General features: G+C 36.5%; 3 protein-coding genes and 1 long non-coding RNA gene across 12 annotated transcripts; 2 read left to right on the top strand and 2 right to left on the bottom strand.

Annotated features, from left to right (window-relative positions):
- Nucleotides 1-9,660: 9,660 nt before the first annotated feature.
- On the bottom strand, nt 9,661-11,512 carry Coq5 (ubiquinone biosynthesis protein COQ3, mitochondrial). Its single transcript, XM_071699582.1, has 5 exons — nt 11,332-11,512; nt 10,757-11,169; nt 10,498-10,586; nt 10,284-10,407; nt 9,661-10,034 (listed from the first exon to the last, which is right to left on the bottom strand). The coding sequence occupies exons 1-5, from the start codon at nt 11,510-11,512 to the stop codon at nt 9,945-9,947; spliced, it is 897 nt and encodes a 298-aa protein (XP_071555683.1). The 3' UTR covers nt 9,661-9,944.
- Nucleotides 11,513-11,916: 404 nt separating this feature from the next.
- Nucleotides 11,917-17,492, top strand: Hcs (holocarboxylase synthetase-like protein). Of its 5 annotated transcripts, none has more exons than XM_071699572.1 (17): nt 11,917-12,057; nt 12,663-12,884; nt 13,141-13,268; nt 13,349-13,513; nt 13,666-13,822; nt 13,908-13,976; nt 14,061-14,225; nt 14,300-14,546; nt 14,678-14,809; nt 14,959-15,288; nt 15,410-15,764; nt 15,899-16,081; nt 16,250-16,379; nt 16,439-16,599; nt 16,726-16,846; nt 16,939-17,152; nt 17,239-17,492. In XM_071699572.1, exons 2-17 carry the CDS (start codon nt 12,734-12,736, stop codon nt 17,411-17,413), a joined length of 2,883 nt encoding a protein of 960 aa, XP_071555673.1. In that variant the 5' UTR covers nt 11,917-12,057; nt 12,663-12,733; the 3' UTR covers nt 17,414-17,492. The 5 variants fall into 5 exon arrangements, with proteins under 5 accessions (XP_071555673.1, XP_071555676.1, XP_071555672.1 ...); XM_071699575.1 differs by having other exon boundaries at nt 12,015-12,154; nt 14,300-14,522; XM_071699571.1 differs by having other exon boundaries at nt 12,015-12,154.
- An 843-nt stretch (nt 17,493-18,335) lies between these two features.
- Nucleotides 18,336-24,887, bottom strand: Clc-c (chloride channel protein 3). 5 transcript variants are annotated; one of them, XM_071699576.1, is made up of 11 exons: nt 24,708-24,887; nt 23,693-23,805; nt 23,166-23,337; nt 21,663-22,012; nt 21,385-21,546; nt 20,943-21,230; nt 20,513-20,695; nt 20,227-20,441; nt 19,471-20,031; nt 19,008-19,385; nt 18,336-18,935 (listed from the first exon to the last, which is right to left on the bottom strand). In XM_071699576.1, exons 2-11 carry the CDS (start codon nt 23,789-23,791, stop codon nt 18,845-18,847), a joined length of 2,499 nt encoding a protein of 832 aa, XP_071555677.1. In that variant the 5' UTR covers nt 23,792-23,805; nt 24,708-24,887; the 3' UTR covers nt 18,336-18,844. The 5 variants fall into 5 exon arrangements, with proteins under 5 accessions (XP_071555677.1, XP_071555678.1, XP_071555680.1 ...); XM_071699577.1 differs by lacking the exon at nt 23,693-23,805; XM_071699579.1 differs by lacking the exon at nt 23,693-23,805 and having other exon boundaries at nt 23,166-23,312.
- On the top strand, nt 19,267-20,207 carry LOC139768923 (uncharacterized). Its single transcript, XR_011717451.1, has 3 exons — nt 19,267-19,358; nt 19,497-19,627; nt 19,694-20,207. It is a non-coding gene; the product is annotated as an uncharacterized lncRNA (long non-coding RNA).
- Nucleotides 24,888-25,132: the final 245 nt, after the last annotated feature.

The following is a 25,132-nucleotide window of genomic DNA, read 5'->3' as shown; positions in this document are numbered from 1 at the left end:
GTGAGAAATGGACCGTACGACATCTTGTATCACGAAGATCGCGAGAATTTATCTAGTTCGTTTATACGCGATACCGTAATAACAGGATTATTTTGTTAACACAACGGTCGTTCAACGAAATGATCTTATCACTGCTGATCAAGCGCAGACGTTCTTATTAATTTTGATGGCTGCGTGATGTTCTCGTACGTAAATTTAGATAAAAATTAAGTATTTTTTGCGTTACATTATTCCTAATAAAGAACGATAAAATGCTGCGATAAAATATTAAAAAATTCGTGTATAAATTTCTCATTGACTTTATTGACTCATCGAATGTCACATTTTATGAAGTTCTTAATGGCGAACTTTTTAATGATATCGCGCAAGCATTACATTCCTTATTACAAGACTCTTACGAAGAGACACAATATTTCGCGGGTACTTGAAGAAAGATTGTAATGCAGGCATTATTCCACCCGCAAATTATGCTGCGGTTTGCCATACAAGTTTCAGTCTATTTCCTGCAGTCGCCTGCAACTTCCTATATAAGTCGATGTCCGCCCACGAAAATGCCGCTTTCTTTAATACCAAATTTTTTTCACGGCCAGGTAAATTGTCGATTAATTGTCGTCGGGCTGAAGCCGGGAACGCTAATACTGAAACGGAACTCCACACAGAGAGAATTTTCTCTTAGAATTTACCCTGAAAACCATGGTATTTGTGGGACGACATGTATTACGAAGAATTTTATGTGTGCGAGTTATTCTGATTAATATCTACCATAATAAAAAATATTAATATCTATTAAATAAAATGTAAAATATGTTTGATTAATTTTACTAAAATATATAGTAAAATTTCAATAATTTTTCAAAAATTACCTATCTGCTTGGTAATTTTTATTAAGTTGTTTGTAAAATGTCTTTTGTATATTTCAAAAATTTCTCGGTTGCCAAGTTGTCCCAAGTTTGTAGTGAATTTAACGGTAAAATATGACGAAAAATTCTCTCCGTGCAGAGATTTTTATTGCCGCGATTCTTTTCGTATCTCGTGCACGTACACGTGTTCGGGTAAGCAGATGACGACACACGGTATAATGACACGCAACAATACGAAATACGCGAATAATGCGAGCGTGGATCTTGCGCAGGGTAGTTAAATCTAACACTTAAATGCAGCTATACGCGTTTCGGAAAATGTGAGTGAGAGCCGAGGGCAGGCTGAATCGCGAGAACCTCTGTTTTGTATGACTCGAAACATGGATTTGTAGAGCGATGATGATAACTGATATATAATGCACGCCGGCCTATTCAGGCCCGTGGGAAAAATTGAAATTGAGTTTTACGGCGGTGCGTAGGCTCGTTATCGTGCGTATCGCATGTTTAAAAAGCGTGATTTTCGCGCTTTTGTAGAAAGCGTAACTGGTACGTCCGACAGCCGCTTGTGGCATCTCCACGAGACACGCTCGACTGAACAAATTTTGCTCCATTACGTCATATTGGTGTGCTACTTGAAAAATATTTATGCAATATTCTAATTCATAAATGCTGCGATATATATGAAAATCTTCGGGCTTAATGCAAACTCTGTTTCGTAAGAGCTTATAAAAACGTTGCTATCGATGAAGAAGTCAATCTTTCCTCGTAAAAATCTATAATTGGAATTTACAATAATGAGCCTGAATTTATTTTCCTCATTTTTATTCATTTATTATGATCGATTTCGATCGAACAATTAAGCGACGAGAATCCATCCAATTTCATTTTCGTCAATTTTCGAGGCTTCTGTCACACGTGGAAATCTGCATAAACGTTTATCTCGTTTTTTTCTCCTAACTGAGACGCGGACGTTTCACGATTGACTAAGTACATAATTCGCGGTAACCGAATGCTTTCCGCCACTGGTGGTTGAAACAATGGAATTGGCTGCTTCCGCGATCCGCCGAGAAACGGGCAGGAAGAGAAAATAACTTAAAAAATTTCGATTGCAACTTCCTCGGAAATGCCTTACGTTCATGCATACCGCATAACGACGAGAAAAGGAGAAGGACAGAGAAAGAAAGAGGGAGTGAGAAGATCGGTGAACCAAAACTCGTTTTTTTTTTCACCGATATATCGTCGCTATTAATGCGGAGAAAATTAGCATAGAGGATCCTACGAGCACGTGCCGACTTAATTTTGCAATGATGCGCGATGCTCTTGCCGCGATACAAGAAAAGTAGATCACGAGCGGAACGAGTTCTCCAATTCGGACGCGGCACGACCATCGGTCGACGAAAAGTCAGCCTTGCTAAGTGACGGTATCCTCTCACGTTCGAGGTCCATCTTTCCTGCCCCCCCCCTCCCCCTTCCTCTCCTCAGTTAACATAGATATAGACGAAGAGAGGCTACGGTTTCGATGAACGATTCAAGAATGACATAATAACGAAACTGACACAGGCCTCCGCGCAGGTTCTACTCTTCTTCTGGCAGCCTCGACACGTAAACGCTGTATCATTCGGCTCTTCATTTCAACGACTGTTTAAGTCGAACGAAAATAGAATAAAAATTCGAGAAAGTTTAGTCGCACGCGTTGTGGGATTCCACGATTTTATCTTGTTTGTAAACACGATTAATATAATCGTTAAAATTAATTATGTCTACAGTTCGCATACTTATGTAATAAAATAATATAATTAAAAAACTGAGAGAGAGAAGCACAGAAAAAAACGTCAACTTAAAATAATGACCAAGCGGGAGAGATTTCGGTCATAAAAAAGGCACACTCGCTACACGAATTTCTCTCGGAGAATCCTTCTTACGATATAATCAACATGATAGATCGCGGTAAAAGCATATGTGTCTTTCGTTTGATAGATAAATATTTCGGGGAATGTAGAGCTCACACGGTGACAAGTCGCAAAAATTATCGTCGGCCTTCATTGCGAAACTGAAAGTCTTCGTTGCCCGCAAGGAAGCTTTTGCCTTCCTCGCGGGAGGAAGAGGGAGAAAGAGAGAGAGAAAGAGAGAAAGAAAGGGACCTCGAAATCCATTTGACCCGAATATTCGACTCGACGTACATACATACGGAGACGCATCAGCTTCTCGTTTTCTTCTTCGTTTCCCGGTCGAGGAGGAATTAAACTTTCCCGGCGAAGGAAGCGACGGCGGGAATCTTCCTTCCTTTGTCGCGTTCTCCTCCTTTCCACTGCCTGAGCGCGGATTCAACGGGATCTAGATCCTTATCGATCGCACACCGGATTCTCCGATCGGCGGCGGCCATTGAGGACGAGGACGAGCACGAGCACGCGAGAGAGAGTCGTGCCGACACAGCTTACCGTGTACCACGATTCCCCTTGGAGAGAAGAACCGACGCAAATTGCTTGTAGAATTTGGTTGCCAGACGATACATTTTTTAAACTGACACTAGAAACTGAACGCTCGTTCCAGTCATGTAAACTGTTAAATATTAAAGGGTGAAATTTGAACCAATACCTTGAGTTAAATGACATTTTGTTATTTTTAACCATTATGTATGTCGGAATTTATTATTTTAACACAAAACAGTATTATTTTAACTCCGTTGGTTCAATTAAATTAACATTGTTTTAGTTAAATAGCATCATATTGAGTAGGAGCAGTGACGACTTATAAAAAAGAATGATTAAAAATAACTCAGTTGAGTATAATTTAACACTACGAATTTAACAGTGTATTTTAAGATACTAATAAAACAAACTAACAAACTAACAATAAGTTAAATAGATATATAATGAAATCAACTCGTCCTCTTTATCGCCGAGTTTTAAAATGTTACAACCTTACCGAATGCAACTAATTTATTATTAAAGGACGCTCTTAAACGGTAGCATTGTAAACTTTTATGCGTTCCGTTGCACAAATACCCGCGACACAAAAAATTCATATCGTCCCGAAAAAAAAAATATCACCGGCCCAGAGAGTGTCCCAACTCCTTCCCATAAAGCGTCGTAGCGCGTAATGTAAACGTAACGTAATTTGCGTCACGTACATTACGGGCAGATTAGACGTCACGCTCGTCGCGAATGTGGAATACCGTGAATAGTGCCTCCTTTTCCGCGACCGTTGTGCAACACGTGTGTGTATGCATGTAACGCAACTCTGCGCTAGCCATTATGCGTAAGTATCTTAGAGTATAATGATAATGATAGGATACGTCCTCGTAAATTTTACGCTCCCTCGAGGCAAAACGCTAAACCGTCGGAGCATATACACCTACGAGGCAGTGAAATCCCTCGAGATCTTCGAGATCGTGGCGAATAACGTGGTACGTACGTCGCGCGCAGAGGAGTCAACTTTGCGTAACGGATCTGCCTCGAATATGAATACCGCACCATAACGGACCATTCGATAGGTACCGATAGTTTCCTCATTGAGAGCACTGGACAATCGGCGGGGAAAATTTTTTCTCCTCCCCCTCGCGCGTCCGTGTCCGGAGAGCACCGAGTATAAATTAACATTGCGCAATATTTATTGCGAGACGTAATCGAGCGAGAAGCTGTAAGAAACCGAATGTGTAAGACTCGGGCTCGTTAGAAGGTGAAGCGAAATAGGAACTCGCTCGATCTGGCCGCGATGTGCCGCGGCCGAAGGTGCGGCGAAGAAGCTGGACCCGTTACGCGAAATATATTACAGCGAGAGAGAGATTCCCTCGAAAACGGCGTGGCGCTCGGCAAATGAGTTACATGCAAAAATAACGTTTCGCGAGCGATTCAATTCGTGACGGAACATCTCGACACGCTGGACACCCCGCCGCCACTTTCCCACCCCGTTAGATAATTTCGCAACGCGAGGCAATTTGCGCCGAGCTGCGTCAGATTGAGCATCGATTCTTCGCAGCATCTATTAGATATTTAATAGTTATAAAAAATACGCAGCATTTTTAATAATTATAAAAAATACTTTATATATATGGAGAGGTAAAAGCCATAGTAGGCTTTTAAAATATTGACTCGTGTGCATAGATGCAATTTATATATTGTATAGATTGCATCTATGCACACGAATCAATTATATTTCAAAAAATTTGACTTACATTACTATGGTTTTTATTCCTCCATATATATAGTATATTTTTTAGCAAAAATCTAGATGCTATATATATGTATATATTAAGATGTACAAAGTGCTTTATATGCGCGATCCGCGCGTGGGCCTCTCGAGGACAACCAGAACAAATCTCTCCTATTCACTGACCCGGGAAGGAAGACCTTTCTACCTTCGAGCGCTGTGGCATATCTCGGGACGTCCGGTTAAATCGCGCGGGATACTCGAGATACGATTTTCCCGTTCACCTCGGGCCTTACGCGGCTTAATTACATGCCCCTTCGCTCTTGCTCTCGGCTACGTTAACTGCCCAGTAAGAGCGCAGCGAGGTCGCCCGTTCTTCCTCCGCTGTTCTCCCATCTCGTCTCCTCATCTGTCGCATCTTTCACCGTACGAATTCCATTGACGCCGATCAGACCCGGAGTGGTCGTACTTATTGCCATAATTGCGAGGATATTTTAATTAGATCACTTAATTTGTCGAAAAGCAGTAGATGTATATCAGAGATGCAGTAAGAGTAAATAAAATTTAAAAGAAACTTGCGTTGTTGAAATCAATAAATTAAAAGTTATAAAATATAGTAAGTTATTAAAATAAATAAATTAAAAATAAAAATTATTAAAGCAGGGAGGAAATTATTCATTATAGTACTCATTACAATGAGATCATTACAATTTATTCCATGCTTTAATAATTTTTATTTTTAATTTATTGATTTTAATAACTTAATGTATTTAATAATTTTTTTCTTTTTTAATTTATTGATTTATTGAATCATTAGGATATTGAATTATAATTTTAAATTACGCAAAAGGGATACAGTTAGTGTTATGTTGTAAGCTACAGGATTAAACGCGACGCGATCGCCGATACTGACACGTGTATTCATAAGGCGGCGTTAAAGTCTCCTCTTTCGTGTTCTCTTGATCGGCTCATTCGATTTGTCGGTCTGGCATGGTATTTCCGCGGGGATAATCGCGTTATAATTGTAATGCCACGGGAGAAGAAGCGCTACGCAGACCACAGACTTGCCCGAGTGCCAAGTTATCCTTATCTAACACTTTCTCTCCTTTCCAATACTGTCGTCAGAGTATCCGAACGTCGTCTCCGAGGCGCTCATCTCTCGTCGGGTATTAAGTAAAATCGCCTTTGCGAATTTTCGGTTAAACCAACACACAGGTCAATTGCGTAACGCGCGCATCTCTCTCGAGTCTATAATCGCGTGATTCCTTATTTATTACTGTACTATATCAAAGAACTCTACATACCAGATAATTTTATGATGACTCTCTCTCTCTCTCTCTCTCTCTCTCTCTTTCTCTCTCGCTCATTCTGTATAGCATCTTACGAAATTTTTACTGAGAAAAAATATGAGGAGAAAGAGAGAGTCGTTATAAAAATGATTATAAATTGATTTACGTGGAAATTAGATATAATATTGCGTCATCAAGCTGCGATACTCGTTCTCGTAAGCACGAGAAGTCTATAACATTGATCTATAGATCCGCCGATAATCGTCTGGATAATGTTAACTATACGCCGAAGAGTTTCGTTCCATCGAGATTACGCTCGATATTGCCCGTTCTCCGTTCTCTAAAACTTTTGCAAGCTCGGAGAAATGGAAGCGCGTTAATTCCATTTCCTGGGAACACGATATAGTGGCTCACGGGGACTCACCGTGTTACTCTCGATTAATCGGCGCAATCATCGCGTAATTCTCACGTCTGCTGATGTAATCTGGAACGGCCGACGCGACGCGATTCGTCCTTTAAATGGGCGGAGTAATTGACGCACCGGCTTCTTGCTCCATATCTATCATCGCCCACGTCATAAGTCTCTCGAGGTAGCGGTTAACCCTTTCGCTCTTCCATTTTTGCTGTGTTGTTAAATATATATTGTATAAGATATTTAACCATACGAGGATAAGTTCCACGTGGTTCTCGTTGTGTGTGAGAATGATATTCATTAAACGTACGTCACGAAATTTTGGTATTTTATTTTATTTCTTTACAAAATATATTATAGATCTCATATTAATCGCATATTAATCTCGTGCCCATAAAATTCTGTCGATTATAGACTTAACTCCAGAATTAAAATGGTTCTACCAATACACAATAATTGATAACAAAGGAGATTGAGTATCAGAGTGCTTGATGATCTTTCAAATTGAGTAAAAAATCCTTTTTTACTTTAAGACAATAATATAAGAATAATGATCCACGATGCTCCTGCACGACAAGCTCTATAAATTCTTTCTTTAATTTATCTAACATGTTAAGAAAATGAAGTTTGCTCGCTCATAAATTCGATAGCAATGATTATCAATTAGACGGACCATCGTACGATGGGGTATCGTGAGAAACGGCGTGTTGTATAATAGCGCTGCACCGATCCTCGCTAACAGACGGATATAAACCGTAGGCCCGAGCGGCGGCGGCGCCGGCGGCGGGGCGTTATATACTTTCCAGGAAGTATCCAAGGCGGAAGGGGTACGTGGTCACCGGGGTCAGGAAAATCGATACGTGCGCAAGAAGCTGCATCACGATTCTGCATCTCCGTTCTTCGGTATAACCGACACCGCGCGATTTCTTCCGGTAAGAAATATCTCTCCCAATTCATCACCTGGCGAGTTAGACCTCTGTTTGCATTAAGTTTCCGGTATATGAAGGATAATTTCTTTTTTTGGGGGAGAGAAGGGGAACAAATTATGTAATATACTAATGACATTTCGTAGCACATTCGTAGCCCGACGTCCAACAAATCTTCTTAATCCAGCCGTAATATAAATAAATTTATAAATCGAGATACTCTCAAATGCGCGCGCTGAAGAAATGCGTATGAGCATCTCGAAAAGCGCAAATCACGCCGACGAAGTTAGAAAATCGCCGTGCAGCCGTGAAACTCCCACGCCGACAAAGGTAGAAAACCGCCGGGTCTAAGAAAAGAAGAAAAAAAAAAGAAGAGAGGAATCTCCCGCGGAGGTGACATAACGTATTGTGAACGCCGATCGAAGGCGAAATCGTCTCGGCGGCGCCAGTAACACCGGGAAGTGAGGAGAAGATGCGTCAATAATAGACAAAACCGGCGGAGTATACTGAAAAGCTGTGGGAACGCGCGGTGCCAAGCATCATCGGCGGTGGTAGGAATGTCTCTATGGCCGAAGAAAGTTAAGAATTTTCACCTCCTAGAGAAAGCACACCGCATGACGCATGTAGATATTACGCCACGTAGAATGAATTTCCCCCCTCGCCTCGACGGCCTTCGATCCCGTCGTCGTCGTCGTCGTCTTCGCCGTTGTCGTCAGCACAATACATCTTCTCTCAATGGGTCGTCTCTTATCGTCGCGTTGAAGCTTCCTTCTTACTGCCTTCCGTTTTCTAATCCTTTTGTATAATAATAATAATAATAACTTTATTGCATAAGATCCCAGCTAGCAGAAGCTTCTAAAAGACATCTTAAAAACGCTTAAAAGACGTCTAAGAACGTCTGAAAAATTATGTCGTCTTTCAAACGTCTTTATGATGTCTTTAAGACGTCTTTTAGAACTTTCTGCCAGGTGGGATTGATTTATGATAATTATAAAGAGCTCGAATATATATAAAGAAAATGTACGGATAAAACTACCGATAAAAGTTATTGCTATGATGCCTTTCTGTAATAAAATGAGATGATCGAAGCGAAAGGTGGATAGATCGTGAAATAAAAAACGCGGCGAACAGAATAAAAAAATTTCCCTTATTTCTTTCTCATATCCATTAATACTATTTTCGAATTATCGTTCCAATATAACAGATTCGTATGAAAATTGTGGTATTCCTGGTGCACTATGCAAATTCACGATGTTTTTTCGAAGAAAGCACCCGCGTCTCTCAACGTTCTTCATCCAATCAACATTCCAATATGTATATATGTTCTGCGGCTCAGCTGTGCGCGCGGAGGAGATAGTTGTCATTCACTCTTACAGCACTAATACAACTTGTAATTAAGTCGGTTAATTAAGTCAGTTAATTAATATCATTTATACTTGAAAAATTCATGACCCAAATAGCATTTTCGTCTAGGCTTAATTCGGAGATGCGACGAGGCATAAATGGCAAGCTCTGAAAAACTGTGAGATTTTTCCAAGACAAGTACTAAACGATACTAATTAAAGAGGAAGCAATCTCGAGAATTGTTAAAATCGTTTTCGGTTGTATGCGTATAGACCAACTCTCTCAGAATTTTCGCTTGTACCTCTTCGCATCCTCCAGATCCACGAAATTACGAAAGAGCGATCCGCGGAAGCGTCCCGCGCAGCAATGCGTAGTAGCGTAAATCGCGATAGGCACCGTCGGTCGCATCACCTCGTGTTCGAGGCACCCAAGAGTCGCACGATTCTTACGCAATACGGTGGATTGCAGGCGTAAAGCGATTACGCAGTAAGCAAGCAAATTTCACACTCGGACAGGTGGCCGAAATGTACAATAGCATAGAGAAATGAGTTCCTAAGCGGTATTTCTGCGATACCGCGAAGAAATTTCGCGCGAAATGTAGAAAACAACTGTTGATAGAGTAAACTGACGAGACATCGTATGCGTATTGCAATCAAAATGACGATAAATCAATCACGAAATTGCAACAATAATCGCGTAATATATTTACGCAACATGATTTATTTTTTACAATATGATCGTATACTTAATAATACTAATAATCGTATACTTAATAATACTAGAAACAGTATTTGATTACTAATAGAAATATACAATTTTTCTAAAAAAGACAGTTTTATCATATTTTACTTGTACTTTGATATTGCCGTAATTGCCGCAGCTGTCATAATTTGTTTGGTGGTGTTGTATTATAGGTGTAAGGCATTTTTGTCTCAAAAAATTCTTTGGTCTAAGGATATCTTGCTTATAATTTAAATCCCGAATGAATAGCGACCATACCGAATGTAAGATTTTGATAAGTCACATTTCTGAATCCTGCGAATTCGATCATGTTCTGAAAATATAACAAAGAATATGAAGAGCAAGTATAACTAAAAACCGCAAACTACATTAGCAAGTTGTTAAGTATAATAGTAAAATAGGCATAATAAAGGAGAGCTTAATGATTAAAATAAAAATAGAATAATTAAAATGAAACTACAGAGAGAAAGTTCGAAAAAAATCTCTCCTTACAACTCGTTATCGCAGTTTATGTGTGTACGTATAAGAAAAAATAAAATAGATATAAAGAAGTGTTCTTTACCTTAAAATCCTCTTGTTTTGGAAATCTTCTTATGCTCTCTACAAGATATTGATAAGCTTTCCACTGCCCTGCGATTAGTTGTCCCATCACAGGTATTATTTGAAAGGAATATTGATCGTACAACCTGAAACAGATACCAAATAAATTTTTCTACAGATTGGTTCATGTATATTAATCTTTTTATAAGTTCTCTATAATTTTAAGGCATATATACCATTGTAAAGGTTTATTTTCGATATGACTAAATTCTAGGCATAAAAATCTCCCTCCCGGCTGTAATACTCTGTATGCCTCGGACAACACCTGTGCAAAAATAAACATAGATATGTTTAATATAAATTTAATATTCAGATATTAAGACTTTTAGCTTAAAATGTGTAGCTGGTATTCTTTAAAGATTGATAAATATAAATTTCATCTACTTTAATTTTCATGCGAATAACTTGATTGAGCGTTAAACTCATTACAATCACCTTGTCAATACGCGTCACATTCCTTATACCAAACGCTATGGTATAAGCGGAGAAAGAATCGTCCGGGAAGGAAAGCTTCTCCGCATCTTCTTGCTTCCACGCGATATCGCAATTACCGTCCTGCGATAAACCTAGTCTACTCGCCCGTTTCTTCCCAACGTCTAGCATATGTTGATTTATATCACACACAGTTACGTGGCTACGCACATTGTGCGGATTTGGCGTGTTCCTCAGAAAATTAATATACCGAAACGTAATGTCGCCCGTGCCACCGGCAGAGTCCAGGAGACGGGTGCCGTGCGTAGGTCCTAATTCTTGCATAAACATATCCTTCCAGATGCGATGGATACCCAGACTCATCGTGTCGTTCATGAAGTCATAAGAATTGGCGACATTTTCAAATACGGTATACACTGCAAGAAATATTCAACATTAAAGTGGCGTTGTACATCCAAGATTTCAACAAGCTGCAAATGTTTGATCTCATCCGCATTGGCAGCTGCCAATCTTCCACGGAAAGAAGAGAAGACCAAGATATAAAAGAAGAATTGGAACAGAAACAATAGAATCTCTACCTTCCTTTCCTTTCTCGCTCTCCTTAACCGTTTGAAAACCGAAGTGCGTCGACCTCTCATCGTCCTCCGATGGTGTCCTCGCCTCTTTCGAGTAACCGCGTCTAGCTGCAGCGGCTTTTAGACATCTGTCTAGTATCCGACCTTCCTTAATGATGTTCACGCAAAGATTTTTACAAGCCATCGTACCGAACCACGTGTACGGCGATCAGGTAAACAGTGCCATATGATCACATGGATCACATATGATACCTTGACACCGGTCTGTTCGTTTCACGTGCACTTTCCGCACTCGGGATTGTCTCTCTTTCTTCCTCCGATGTCGCAGTGTGTATATCCATCTCGTTTCAGACGTGGACAGCGTCGCAAGGTGCAAATCAGTGCAAATACAACGAACAAATCTCAATGGTCGTCGCGTGTTATCATAAATGTTATCAGAAAAACACGGATAGATTGTGTCAATTGGCTGTCGAATGGAGCACGTCCCAGGTCTGAAAACTTTTTCACCTGATAGTCAGTAGCGTCCTGGTTATTGCCGAGCACTGCGGTTAGTTGCTGTCGGCAGACAGGCAGACGACGGTTGCGCGGTTGATAAGCAGCAGTCCAACGTCGATGGACCCGGTAAATTGGAGCGAACAACAGGATGCTCGGCTTTGTTCTGCCCAATGTCCAGAGAGGCGTCTTGTCCAGTCCGGCGGTGCGTTCCTGGCTGCCTTTACGAATGCGACGGTAAATATCGATATTTACAATACCGCTTCTGCGCTGTACTTCAATCCCCCCGTGCGAACACACTGTGGAGGGCGAAAAACGTTGGTTTAGGATTATGGTGCGTATGGGTGTTCGCCGATTCAAAATTGCAATTACAATTCACCTTGAATGACAACGTGTTTTGGCGCTCGCCGAGTGGCCTCGCGCGTCGCTCGCGTGTACGATTAAAAAAAAGAGAGTTCGGTCCAGAGTCCCACTTACGTTAACGTGCTTCCTAATATTCATGTGAAATCTTCCGCATGTGAGATATCTAAAGGCTGTTGTGAAAAAAATTTACGATTAATAATGTGCACTTTATAACTAGCACGCTTTCCATCGTGATGCCATCACTTTGCAAACAGTAGATTTTGTATATTTAATATCACACCTGTGTGATTTTAGGCATAATTGATTTTTATGTTTGTTTAAATTGCTTAATTTCCCTTGACGTGACCTTATTTTAAGAAATATATTTTCTGAGGAAATATATTTTTAAATATATTTTCATAATGGTGCAGTTTGATGATGAAATTTTTGCGAGTACCTACCTCATGCCTCTTTATATCTTATACATCTTATTGTTTCAGATTTGAAGGCAAGAATTCCCGTTTGAAAGTGAAATAGCAAGTATTTTAAACAATTATCAACTGTTAAAGAAATGCTGTTAACGTTTCTTTATATGATAGCCACCATCATGCAAGCACGAAGGATAACATTTCTAAAAGCGCACTTAGATGCCATCTTTAAGGGGAACCAGAATCGTCCTTCTTTTACGCTTAAAATTAAGTCATCTCGACGTTTAAAGAAAGGTAATTTTGATATATATACACATATGCCAGATTTTATCGTATAACTAACGAGTAATGTTACTTTTGCTCAATGTATATGTAATGTGGTCTATGAATACCATAAAAAAATATCGCAAATAGAGAGAATTTTGTATCGTCAGAAAATTTATTTCATAGCCATGTTCTTATATATATTGAGATTTTTAATTCACATTTATTAAAGGAGAAATATTATATCAAATAAATATGCACTGAGAATATTGTATATTTATTTAAGATCGCAATGGATACGAGCAGAATGAAAAGTTTTTGAGTTCTCACCTATGTACTAACAAGAATCTCGCAAAACTTGATGAACTATTGTGGTATAATGAAAGAGCGAAATTATATACTATATATCCTCAAGTAAGTACAATATGTCAAATATTATTTCACTTATATTTGTAAGTGCGATACATTGAGATTGACAACTATTATTTTATTAGCAAAAAGTTGACGTATCTAATTGGCTGACGTGTCCGTATGGAAATTCGTTTCCCCTATATATAAATAATAATTGCTGTCAGGTTTTAAGCGAATCTGACTTGCATATTCTCGTGGAAGTTGATATTGAAACTTACGGATCTAAGGCCTCAACGACTTCTGCAAAAGTACAATGTTCAATGTCTTTAATTATTAATTTTATTATTATACATTCTGCATGTATAACTATATTAATTGTGTAAGCCTTTGAATCTGTATTATTATTTTTCGAATAAGTGAAATATTCAAGATTTATCATGTTCTACGCATTGTTTTACAGCTTGAAGATTATGGTCTAATCGTGGCATGGACGGTATCGAGTAGAAATATGAGCTTTATTTTAAAAACAGACCTAGAACATGTTACGAGCTTCATAACTGGGATCATGCAGGGACAATATTGCATTAACAATGGCTTATTTATAACGCGTGTTCAATGTATACATTATTCTTGCATCTCGAAATCTAACATACTTCGATAACTTGACATTCACTTGCTTTATTTTGCTTTATTTTTTTTCAGCTGTTTTGGTATCGGGAAAACCGCGTATTTACAGTGATACTGGACACCTCGGTCCACCGCCAAATAAAAGCAAGTTGTAATAATTTAACTCTTGTATTTGTTGCGACGTATCTTCTAACGTGTAATGATTATATTACTATATACTTTTTACAGATAGTTTTTATGCATTATGCGATGCAGCCCAAGGAAAAACTTCCCAGCAAAAACACAAGCCTAAAGAGGTTGTTAGAGTACGTGGTATGAGTGTACAGTCACAAGATAATAATTTGAACACCGAATTTACAGACGAATTCTTTGCAGAAGTTATGAAAGACATTGGTATATTGGAAGGATATTACGCAATTGCCCGTAAAAAAATTCATAAGTATAATTTTTATTTTTATATCTTTTAGATGCTAGTTCATCTAATTCTGCACCAGCAACATGTAATTCGTCACCAACCAAACAGCATGTAGGATTAACAAAAAAGCCATATAATTTAAACCATTTACCAGAGGATGTGCTCTTAGCTGTTACTCAAAGCACATCTAAAAATTATACTAACGTTCATTTACCTGACACGGAGAAAAAAGACAATATCGACGATGAAGAATCTGAACATACTGATCAAAGCAAGTCTACTAGAGAAACTGATTCCAAGTTAGTATAATATATCTAAAAATAAAAAAAAGTGTATATGAGGGTGGAGAATATTTAATGATATTACTTACTGTACTCATATTATGAACAATAGAAAAAAAGTGATTTTTATGAATCATATTAATTTACAGAAGTTCTGGATTGGAAGAAGAAGAAAAACCTAGTAAGATGATTAAACCACCAAATGTACTCGTCTGTGCGGATAGCCTAGGCGCGACCGACAATTTACAGAATTTATTATCAAGAGTGCTAGAGGAAGATAGGTATGTTATGTTAGTTTTATATTATATGGAATAGAATTTATAAGTTTTAATAAGTTGTTAAAACTTAATGAGTTTTAACAACTTGCTTCTGCAGTTAATTATCTATTTCAATAATCATTAGTTATGAACGATTGATTTATCTTTCCTAGGTATGTCATCCACGTATTTTCTAAAGGGGAATATGATCGTTGCAAGGTTTGGATAGATCAGGTTTCGTTGGTTGTTCTTTGCGGTAATGTTGGTGCAGAGCTCGGTGCTCATCTTGTAGAATACGTTATACGCGGAGGTAAACTCTTAGCGTTATACTCCGACATGCTGCATATTTTGCTACCATCGTTCAAGACTGCGGAAGTGCGTGAAAATGAGCTCGTTCACTTTTCGTACGGTAAATGGAAACGAGTGCGTATGATGCATCACATTTTTTGCTACCACGCATCTCCCATACGAACTCGTTTTTCTCAAGATCACGAAGATACAAGGTAATATCTTCTCTGTATTAATAAAATAAAATATAATTATATCGCGGGAAAAAGAGAAAAATAATATTAGATTAAAATAGATATGAAAAAAAAGTAATTATCCAAGATGTTACTTTTGTAGGGCGTCTGCGCTGAATCCTCCAACGTCGGCTAGCGTTAAGGACAAAAAAGGGAATTTACATTCGTTTGATGTAAAAGTATTGGGCAAAGAAGAAACGTGGCACAGTCCAAGCATATTGCTTGCAACTCTGCCTAGTAGTGGTGGTAAAGTTGTGTTCTCCCAAATCCATTTAGAGATAGATCCAATGCAATATGTGTACGAGGGGGATAAATTTGATGTGTTGAAGAAGAGTAATGTTGCACGTTTGGAGATAATCAGCGATCTACTGAGCACACATTTAGGATTAGATGTAAATCGTGATACAAGTCAAAGATCTGTTCGGTACACTCCAGGTTACTTTTTAGGCAAATTTGAGGTACATAAATATATTTAAGAATGAACAATCCTGATAATAATATCTCAATTATATAATTAGCAGTTAAATGCTATGATTTATTAATGACTATGTACATATGTACACATACACAATATGACGTTATACATCCGTAGATGAAGCTTAAGATGCTTGAAAAATTAAAGGATAAAATGAGTGGGAATAACGTATTAAAAATGTCAGGAATGGAAATTCAATTTTGCGCAAACAACGAAAATGTGCAATCACCATCAGCTAATTTCCTTCCTATTATGATGCATATGTGCCCGCCTAATTTCTCGACCGTTGATTATTTTGAGGTAAATTCTTCTAATTTGATTAATTAGTGTACCAACCTTCCAATATATTAACAATAATTGTGCATATTTAGAGATTAAATCATTTTATGCACTGTGTGTAACTTTGACATATAGCTAAATGAGTTGAAAAAAACAATTTTCATCATTAAATTCGAAATTTATTTTCAGAATCTCTATACAAAGGAATTAGGACGCTTAGTAATATACGCGGATGTCTTAACATCATCTATGAATGCGATCGATGCTCGATTAGAACATGGACTGACAGTTATTCCACGACAACAAGCAGATGGACGAGGTACTATTTTTCATTTTTGATTATATGCAGAAATAGTATAATGGCTACGTCATTTCCAGGGCGATATTCTAATAAATGGCTCAGTCCAAAGGGTTGTGCTATGTTCACTTTACAAATACATATTTCTGTAATGTCGAGTATCGGTCATTATATCTCAATTCTTCAACATGTTGCTGCTGTAGCACTTGTGTCAGCAGTAAGATCTATTAAAGGATACGAGGTATTTTTTTATTTTCCTATTACAAACTATGAGAGATCTTCATCTCTATAAAAATTCTGACTCTTCATATAATACAATTTATTTTATGAAATTAATGACTAATAATTAATAACTAATTTATTTTAGGATATTGATCTCAGAATAAAGTGGCCTAACGACATATATATTGGTAATTCGACCAAGATTGGTGGTATAATCGTTTCTACGCTGGCGGAAGATGGTGGAGCAATGTTCATCTGCAATATTGGTATGTAACATCAATCACAAATAAAATATAAATTTTATGAATAATTTATCATAATTTAATCCACTTAAAACGAATGTAAATATATATTTCAGGTGCTGGTATAAATCTTTCCAATAGTAAACCCACAACTTGCATTAATGATGCAATTCTGCAATATAATCAAAAATATGGTACAAAGTTGGAAACGTTCTCTTGTGAAAAGTACTTGGCGATGGTATTCAATGAAATGGAAATTTTATTAGATATTCTACATAGCGGCAAAACAGATCACTTCTACCAACTCTACTACAAATATTGGTTGCATACGTAAATAGCCATCATACTTTAACTTCACTTTGTTAATGTTCATATAATAATATTTTCACAGTATTCACACATATATTCTTTTTTAGGAATTCAAATGTCATGGTAACATTTGTAAATGGAAGAAGAGAAAATGTTACGATATTAGGTATTGATAATTACGGATATTTGTTGGTACAAGGAAAAAAGGGCATGTTTACTGTACATTCAGATGGAAATAGTTTCGACGTTCTCAAGGGGCTAATAGTACCAAAAGAAAAATAAGGGATTGTATATTCGTTAATTGTTACCGAGAATTATATCTACATGTTAAAATATGGATAATAAATATGTGTACATATAACATAGTTTTGTAAATATTAGTACACACGTATTATATATTACATACATATATTTTACATATATACATATATAATATAAAGTTCCCTATATATGTATGTATGTATATATGAATGTATGTACATATGCATAAAACTTCATATTATATATGTGTATACGAGTGTGTGTATATATGTAACATATAATACAAAATTATACATACACATACACACACATGTGTATGTATATATATATTTTTATTTGTTATATATTTGTTCATTGCGTTGTTAAGAAATACAGTTATGTTTGGAGATTTTAGAGAAATAATTTTCTTTATTTTACATGAAATTTGATTTATTTTAATGTTCGATGCTCTGTATGCTCTACACGCATAAGTATATACATACACGCGAAATGGAATAATTATACTGCATGTATAAAAAAAAACTTGTAATATCTTAATTTAATTTAATAATTTTTAATTTGAATTAAGTAATGGCTACTGAAATTACTTCGAAATAAATTATGTATAAAGATATTTAACTATATATGTTATTTATTTCATAAAAGTTTTTCTGAAATGACGGATCTGTGTTTTATAGCTAACATATAAATATACGTTGGATTAACATATAAAGGAATTAAGAGCGTTATTTCAAGAGAGTTATCTCGTGAACGACGGAGATGCGAATCTAATATTTAAAAATAGATTTATGAAAAAAATGTATTGAGATAAAATGATTGCAAATAAGTGAAATCAATCACGCAGAATCATGAAATAGATATGCGGGGTAAAAATACACTTAGGATAATGGTAAGATACATATTGTTAAACAATATATACTTATCATTAACTTAATATTATAAGAAACATCATACACAACGTATATTTATCAATTACAATGCCATTCAAAAAAAGTGTATATCATAACAATATTCACGTTACCGCCAATAATGAATAAAATTCGATATAAATAATTCACTATGTACATCTTTTTTTACGTACATAGTAAATCATTTACATCACGAATTGTCAATTTGATTCATTATTGACTACAATGTGAAAAATATAATTCTGGTCGCAGTATATGACCAGATATGGTAAAATATGGTAAAGAAAAAAAATTTTTTTTCCCTATTTCTCATTCAAATAAAGATAAATATACAAATTTAATAATCTAAACCTATTGCACGCTTATTTCTATCTAATTACATACAGTGTTATAATAATTTAAGTGTGCAGATAGATTGACGGAGTAGATAAAATACATTTTATATAATTAAATTCATATAAATTATCTCTGTATATGTTTTTCATTTTATTATGCTAATGCATCGAATTCATAATCTCAAGTTGGCTATTTGCAGCTGCAATGTTTAATTAAATAAAACTGAATTTGGATCCTCATTGTCGAGCTGCTTTACATGCCTCAGAACGTCTTTCTTTGTAATTACACCTAGTAATCGCCTGCATGAGAAATCTTGATATTAGTTAAACACACACAAAGACTATGTTAATATAAATAACTTACATACATACCCGTTATGCGTAACTAGAGTTTGACGTAATCCCAATTTTCGAAACATATCAACTACAGTTTCCATGGGAGTTTGGTCTGTGATAGTGATAGGGGCCATATCCAATATCTTTTTTAATTTCAAGGGCGGTGGCGAATGACTTTGGATATTGTTTCCATTAGTAAAGATAACTAACGATTGCCTGCTAATATCTTCGATCATTCGCTTGGCATTGGCAATAGCAAGATTGAGGTCCCGTCGTAAAACAAAACCAACTAGATATTGAGATTCTTTCGAGACTATTACAGGAAAACCATTATGTTCCGTTTCTTTAAGCAAGTTCTCTACATCTTCAACCGTCATCGAATCTTGAGTAAGAACGTGAAGAGCTTCGTTTCGTCTAAAAATTAACAAGAATATATATATGTATGCATGCACACAATCTTAAAATATAAACATTTTTACCTATATCGTTTTGTGCTTACTTGGGTTGCATGACATCCGCTGCCAGAGTCGTATGTTGAAACTCATCCTTGCTATCCAGAAATGGATATCCATTCAAGCCGATATGAGCATCATAGATGCCTTGTTTCCCGAGAGCATCGCCGACCCATTTACTCGCCATGGCTGCAGCCATTAAAGGTACGATATACCGCACGCCGCCCGTTAATTCAAACATGATGACGACTAAAGAGACCGTCATTCTAGTTACACCCCCAAGAACAGCAGCAGCCCCGACCATCGCGTACAGTCCAGGTGTTATACAGTCGACACCCATGGAACACTCCTCGCTGAACATCCATATGTGAGGATAATTGTAAGCGAGTTGTTCCATTCCTATTCCGACGATACGACCCATTATCGCTCCCAGACAGAGAGAAGGAATAAACAAACCGCATGGAACTTTCATGCCGAATGTGAATATTGTCATAATGAGTTTTAGTATCAGCGCCAGCACGAGTAGCCATATAGCTTTGTAGACTCCTGGACCAGCCGCGGCAATTTCGATTGCAGATTTCACAGCGGTGAAGTTTCTATTGTAATCACTGTTGAGCAGGAGAATTTCTCGAATAATTTAAATACATCCAATAATATGTTAATTTTGTATCTTGACGATAAAAATTGATGCAATCGTTAAATTTGTGTATTTATAGTAATTTAAAGTTACTTGATATCTTCAATATAGAATAATTTAAATTAAATCACTAAATTAATATTAAAATCTTTTCTTATTTACTAACCATAACATATCCGCATTTGACACTCCACATTGGCTGAACAACAAGTAAATGAGTTGACTAGTGTTCATCCTTGTGTATGGATTAGGATATCCAATTACTGCTGTTACCACTGTTACAATTAACACTTCAGTAACAGGATATTGTCCCAGTTTGGAAGTTTTACGATATCGGCACCAAAATAAATTTGCTTTGATAAATAACGTTGCTATTATTCCCTATCGAAAATTCGCTCTTATAAATACATGCTTTTGAAAATTTTTTATAATATATAATGAAAGTTACGTACCCCAATTATACCGAGCATGACGAAAGGAATCAATTCAAAGAATATCCAAGGTTTATTATACTCTACATAAAACAGTACTGAATGTTCATTTCCAAATGGATTTATGGAGCGTAGTACAAAAGCAGCTATCAAAGCACAGAAGAACGATCGCCATAAAGTTTTTAATGGAAAATAATAGCTGACCTAAAACAAACATAATTTTTATAGCATAATTTCAAAATATAAGTACATTATTATTCATGTACACGTGCATAAATGCACACATATGATTTATGACATTTTTTCTCGTTTTCAATTCTAAATTTATTTCAGGTATATTGACATATAATTAAAAATTACTCTGTATATTTTACTAAGATATCCCTAGCCTTGAAAAAACATTGTAACCGCTCTTTAAAACATAAGATTATTATATTTATTTTTCAAATACCTCTTCCAAGCTAAACAGAACACCGCCAATCGGGGCTCCAAAAGCGACGGAAACTCCCGCCGCGGCCGCGGCAGATAAAATTTCTCTCTTCTTTGCTTCATTCCTACCATACTTTGGAAATAGATAAGAAAATATATTTCCTATACAGCATGCAATGTGTACCATGGGACCTTCCTTTCCCAAACTTAAACCCGCCGATACCGAAAGAATCAGACCTACTGACTTAATAATCAGTGTCCATTTACCGAGATATCCGCGGATAATAAAACCACTCAAAATAGTTTTTATCTGAAAAAAAAAGGAATATATATGAAAATGTAAATAAACATTTAATGTAAGAATCATAAAGTAAATACATTAATTTACTAGATTATATACTTATTATACTGTATTATTAGATTATGTATAATATTTCTGAAAAAGAAAAACTTGATAAATTTACTTCGGGTATTCCAGAGCCACAAGCGTAGGGAGCAAACATTCGCACTAGAGATGCAGAAAGTGCTGCAAACAGAAGTGCCCATGCTGTATAAAATAAATATGATATCGTATAAGGCCCTGCACCCTCTTTTGACTGACCAAATACTTGGGGCCATGTCCTCCACTACAAAAAAGATATTATATCTATTAAATTAACTAGAAAAAAATTTAATTAATAGAATATAGCTTTCGAAATTGTAATAAATTTGTGACTGAAATTGAATAGAGAGATATATTTACCTGTGAACAGTTTCCACCATCGAACGTAGTCTCATTATAGCTCCAACAACATTGCTCTTTATTTAGCCAGAAAGCTTGTGGACAGATACCGAATTTGAGATCTGTCATCCAGGAAGCGCCAATATCTATAACACCAGCCGCCACTCCCGTAAAAAGCCCAACTAGTAAAACACACAGCCATCCCGACCATGCGTCGTGAGCTCCTTTTATTAAACCCCAGATAGAATCATGCTTCTTCTTCACGATATAACGATGTCGCATTCGATCCCGCGCGATATCCCGTTGCCAATCGATAGTATGGAAATCTTCATACTGCCCGATGCCAGGTATGTCATCAGAGTCAACTGAAACTATTAAAATAAATTTACAAAACTTCATAACAATAAAATATTTTTTTAATACTTGACTTTGAAAATTGTATTTTTTAATATTATTATGTATATACAAAAAGGTTTAATGATTACATGAATAGTATAGCTCAGAATATTGTGCATATGTCAGAGATTAGCAAATATTTTTCTTATTTTTCTTATTAATTTATCATCTTTTTTACTATCAACTATCAATTCAACTCTCAATTTATTTAAAAAATCCAATATATTAGATATAATAGTTGAGGTAAGATTTTAAAATAGAGAGCAAAACGAAAAACGTACACACATTACATTTAACTGTTATGAATTAACAAAGTAAATTTCAGCATTAAATACATATATAACACATACACATAAATACTTACCAGTTTTTCATTTTGTAATGAATTGTGGGACATGTATAAAAAAAGTGAAAAATGTCTTTGAGAGAAATACTAAATAAATCTTTGAAAATAACTCCATAGTTAGAAATCAATTTTATTTTAATTATACATGATTAGAAGCACTTTACAAATTACATATCATATTCTGCCGAAAAGACAAAGACATCATACTAGATTTATGCATATGAAACTCCATTTTTACAATCAGTAATAGCGTAAATACTCTATCAGTTTGAAAAATATCTTATCCAGATAAATAGGTTTAGAATCGATATATCTATTTGGTTATTATCGAATCAACTATATCGTATCTATAGTTCTTTTTATTAATTAGTTAAATTGGCATTAGATTGGCAATTAGTCGTGTTAACTTACACATTTTGCTACTATGACATGCCGCAAGTGCAAATAAATTTGGCTCGATTGTTTAACCGGTATCGCTCGGGATAAACCACAGATCAGATGAGCGGATCAACAGATAAGATGAACGGATCAACAGATGTCCCTCAAGTTTCTTCAGTAGGAAGAGATAAAGTATGACGATATTTCAAGCTAGGGATACAGACACCAATAGGTATAAGACTACTAAACTCCGTGACAAAGTTGTGCAAATGGATTTACATCTAGTTTTGCAAAATTTCTTTTACACTTCTTTATAATGCTCGCTAAAAATAAATAAAAGCACTACGTAATATCATTCGGAATCGTGCGTGTGCGAAATCGATTAAAATAAACTTGAAACTTACTATGGGAAGATGCATCGTCGATGCGGACGCAATCTGACAACACGTTATTATCCGAATGAGATGTGTGATGATTGATATCCAGCATGTCGTCGTCGCTACTTAGATTTGTCTCGCGTTTTACAGTTCCGGTTTGTAGTCGTACATCCTCTGTAATGTCACCATACTTTATATTCTGAAAACACAAGATTTATCAGCTATATCTACAGACTCTGTCTTCACTTAACAACATTGTCGACTTCTGTAGTTTAGCTGTGGTTCAAACACTGATAATTTTAGAACAAAAAGATACATTAAACAAAGTTTATAGAGATAAAACGTGTAATGATTTTTAAATAATTTCAACAACTTTTAGTACATACGCGTATTACATAAAATATTAATACATGCAAGACACATATGATAACATGCAGAACTGTTAAGGGAAAATAAGATGAACATTACACATTTTACAAAAAGATAATTGATCTAGGCACAATGGCCTATAAACGTGCAAAGCAAGAAGATGCAGATTGGAACCAACAACATACCTTTGCATCAACCGAACGATATGTTGTAACGGCATTTGCATTCGAATGAAGAATTGCCGAGTTCAAGGACGCTGTACCTTTCAGCGGAAACTTCTCCATGGCATCATGATAATCTAATTTTACACAAGCAAGATATTATTTTACCCGTTTTACCGTCTTGAAAGAAAGATACAGGGATCCGTCATCAAGACTCTACGCGGCAGTGCCATGCACGGTACTAAATATTCTATTTACGAGCGCGTCATTAATATGTAGCTTAATCAGCTTTACTGTAATCCTCTTTAATCCTCCAAGTGGACGCTACATGATATAACAGGCATGTTCTTTTCAGCTGAACTTCTTGCACACAGAGCACCTCATCCTTTCTCTTTTTCTCCCCAACGTAAAGAGAAAAAGAGGAAAGATGAACCGTGCAAGGGGCTCAGCTAAAAAGAACAGGCCTAATTAGAATGGCATATATTCGTGATACAGCAAAATTGCTTCAGATACTTGATCCGTTATAGATAACACAGGTGTGCCATACTTTGTACAAGTAATAAAAAATTTCTTGTGAGAGAAACATCGGTTCTTCCTCTCAAAACTGTCTCTCAACGATTATCTTTGTGACTTGCATCTTCTTGTTCGGGAAAGAAAAGAGATTTGTTAGAACATCGATTACACACACCATGCCAAACCGACACTGTCAAAATGAAATGAAAATCATTCCTGAAAAACGATTTCGAAACCAAGTGTAAAAAAGAGACGCACAAATAAATGAAATGAATACCACAGTACAATGCACTTGGGGACACCATATGACAACTCTTTCTCGCCCTCTCGGGCAAAGCGTGGACGTTACGAACATCGTCTCGCGGACGAGTCAAGCGCGAAAAGTACGTTGACGTTGGTCATGCACGAAACTGCGTATTTTAGAGCCTATACTTCCAAACTTCCCTTTCACATGACGTTTCATTCCTCAGGCGAGATGAGGTTATCTTGTCAACTTGTGTTGCACGCATATCGCTCGTGGACTTACCATTTTTAAAGGAACGTCCTCGTGTTTTATCTACATACGCCGATCACTATGCCATGTCCAAGATTAGATTATATCAGATCAATTTGAGAATTCCACGACAAGAACTCCGTCGGACAGATATACTCCACTTTACTCCACTATCACGTCCGATAGACCACCCCTTATCCCTACGGAGTCAAAAGTAATTAAGGCAGGTAGAAGGTTCTGCGCAAAAGTTGTGGCGCACAGAGAAGCGAGTCGGCCAATCGTAGCTGAGAGTTTCGGAACGCAGCGTTATATCCTCGAGAATTCCTCGATTGTGATTGGCCTTATTTAACTTATTTTTTTTATAGTTTTAAGAATTTTTTACTGTTTACCTTTCTCTAATTTCAAGGATTAGAAAAAGATAAAAAATAAAAGTTAAACCGAGAAATTATAAAGTTAAT

The sequence above is a fragment of the Temnothorax nylanderi genome, unplaced genomic scaffold (genome assembly GCF_030848795.1).
Source record: "Temnothorax nylanderi isolate EJ_2023f unplaced genomic scaffold, tnyl_v1.0 TNYL_tig0019_pilon, whole genome shotgun sequence".
In the NCBI taxonomy this organism is placed as follows: Eukaryota; Metazoa; Arthropoda; class Insecta; order Hymenoptera; family Formicidae; genus Temnothorax; species Temnothorax nylanderi.
This window is presented reverse-complemented; position numbering and strand designations above follow the sequence as displayed.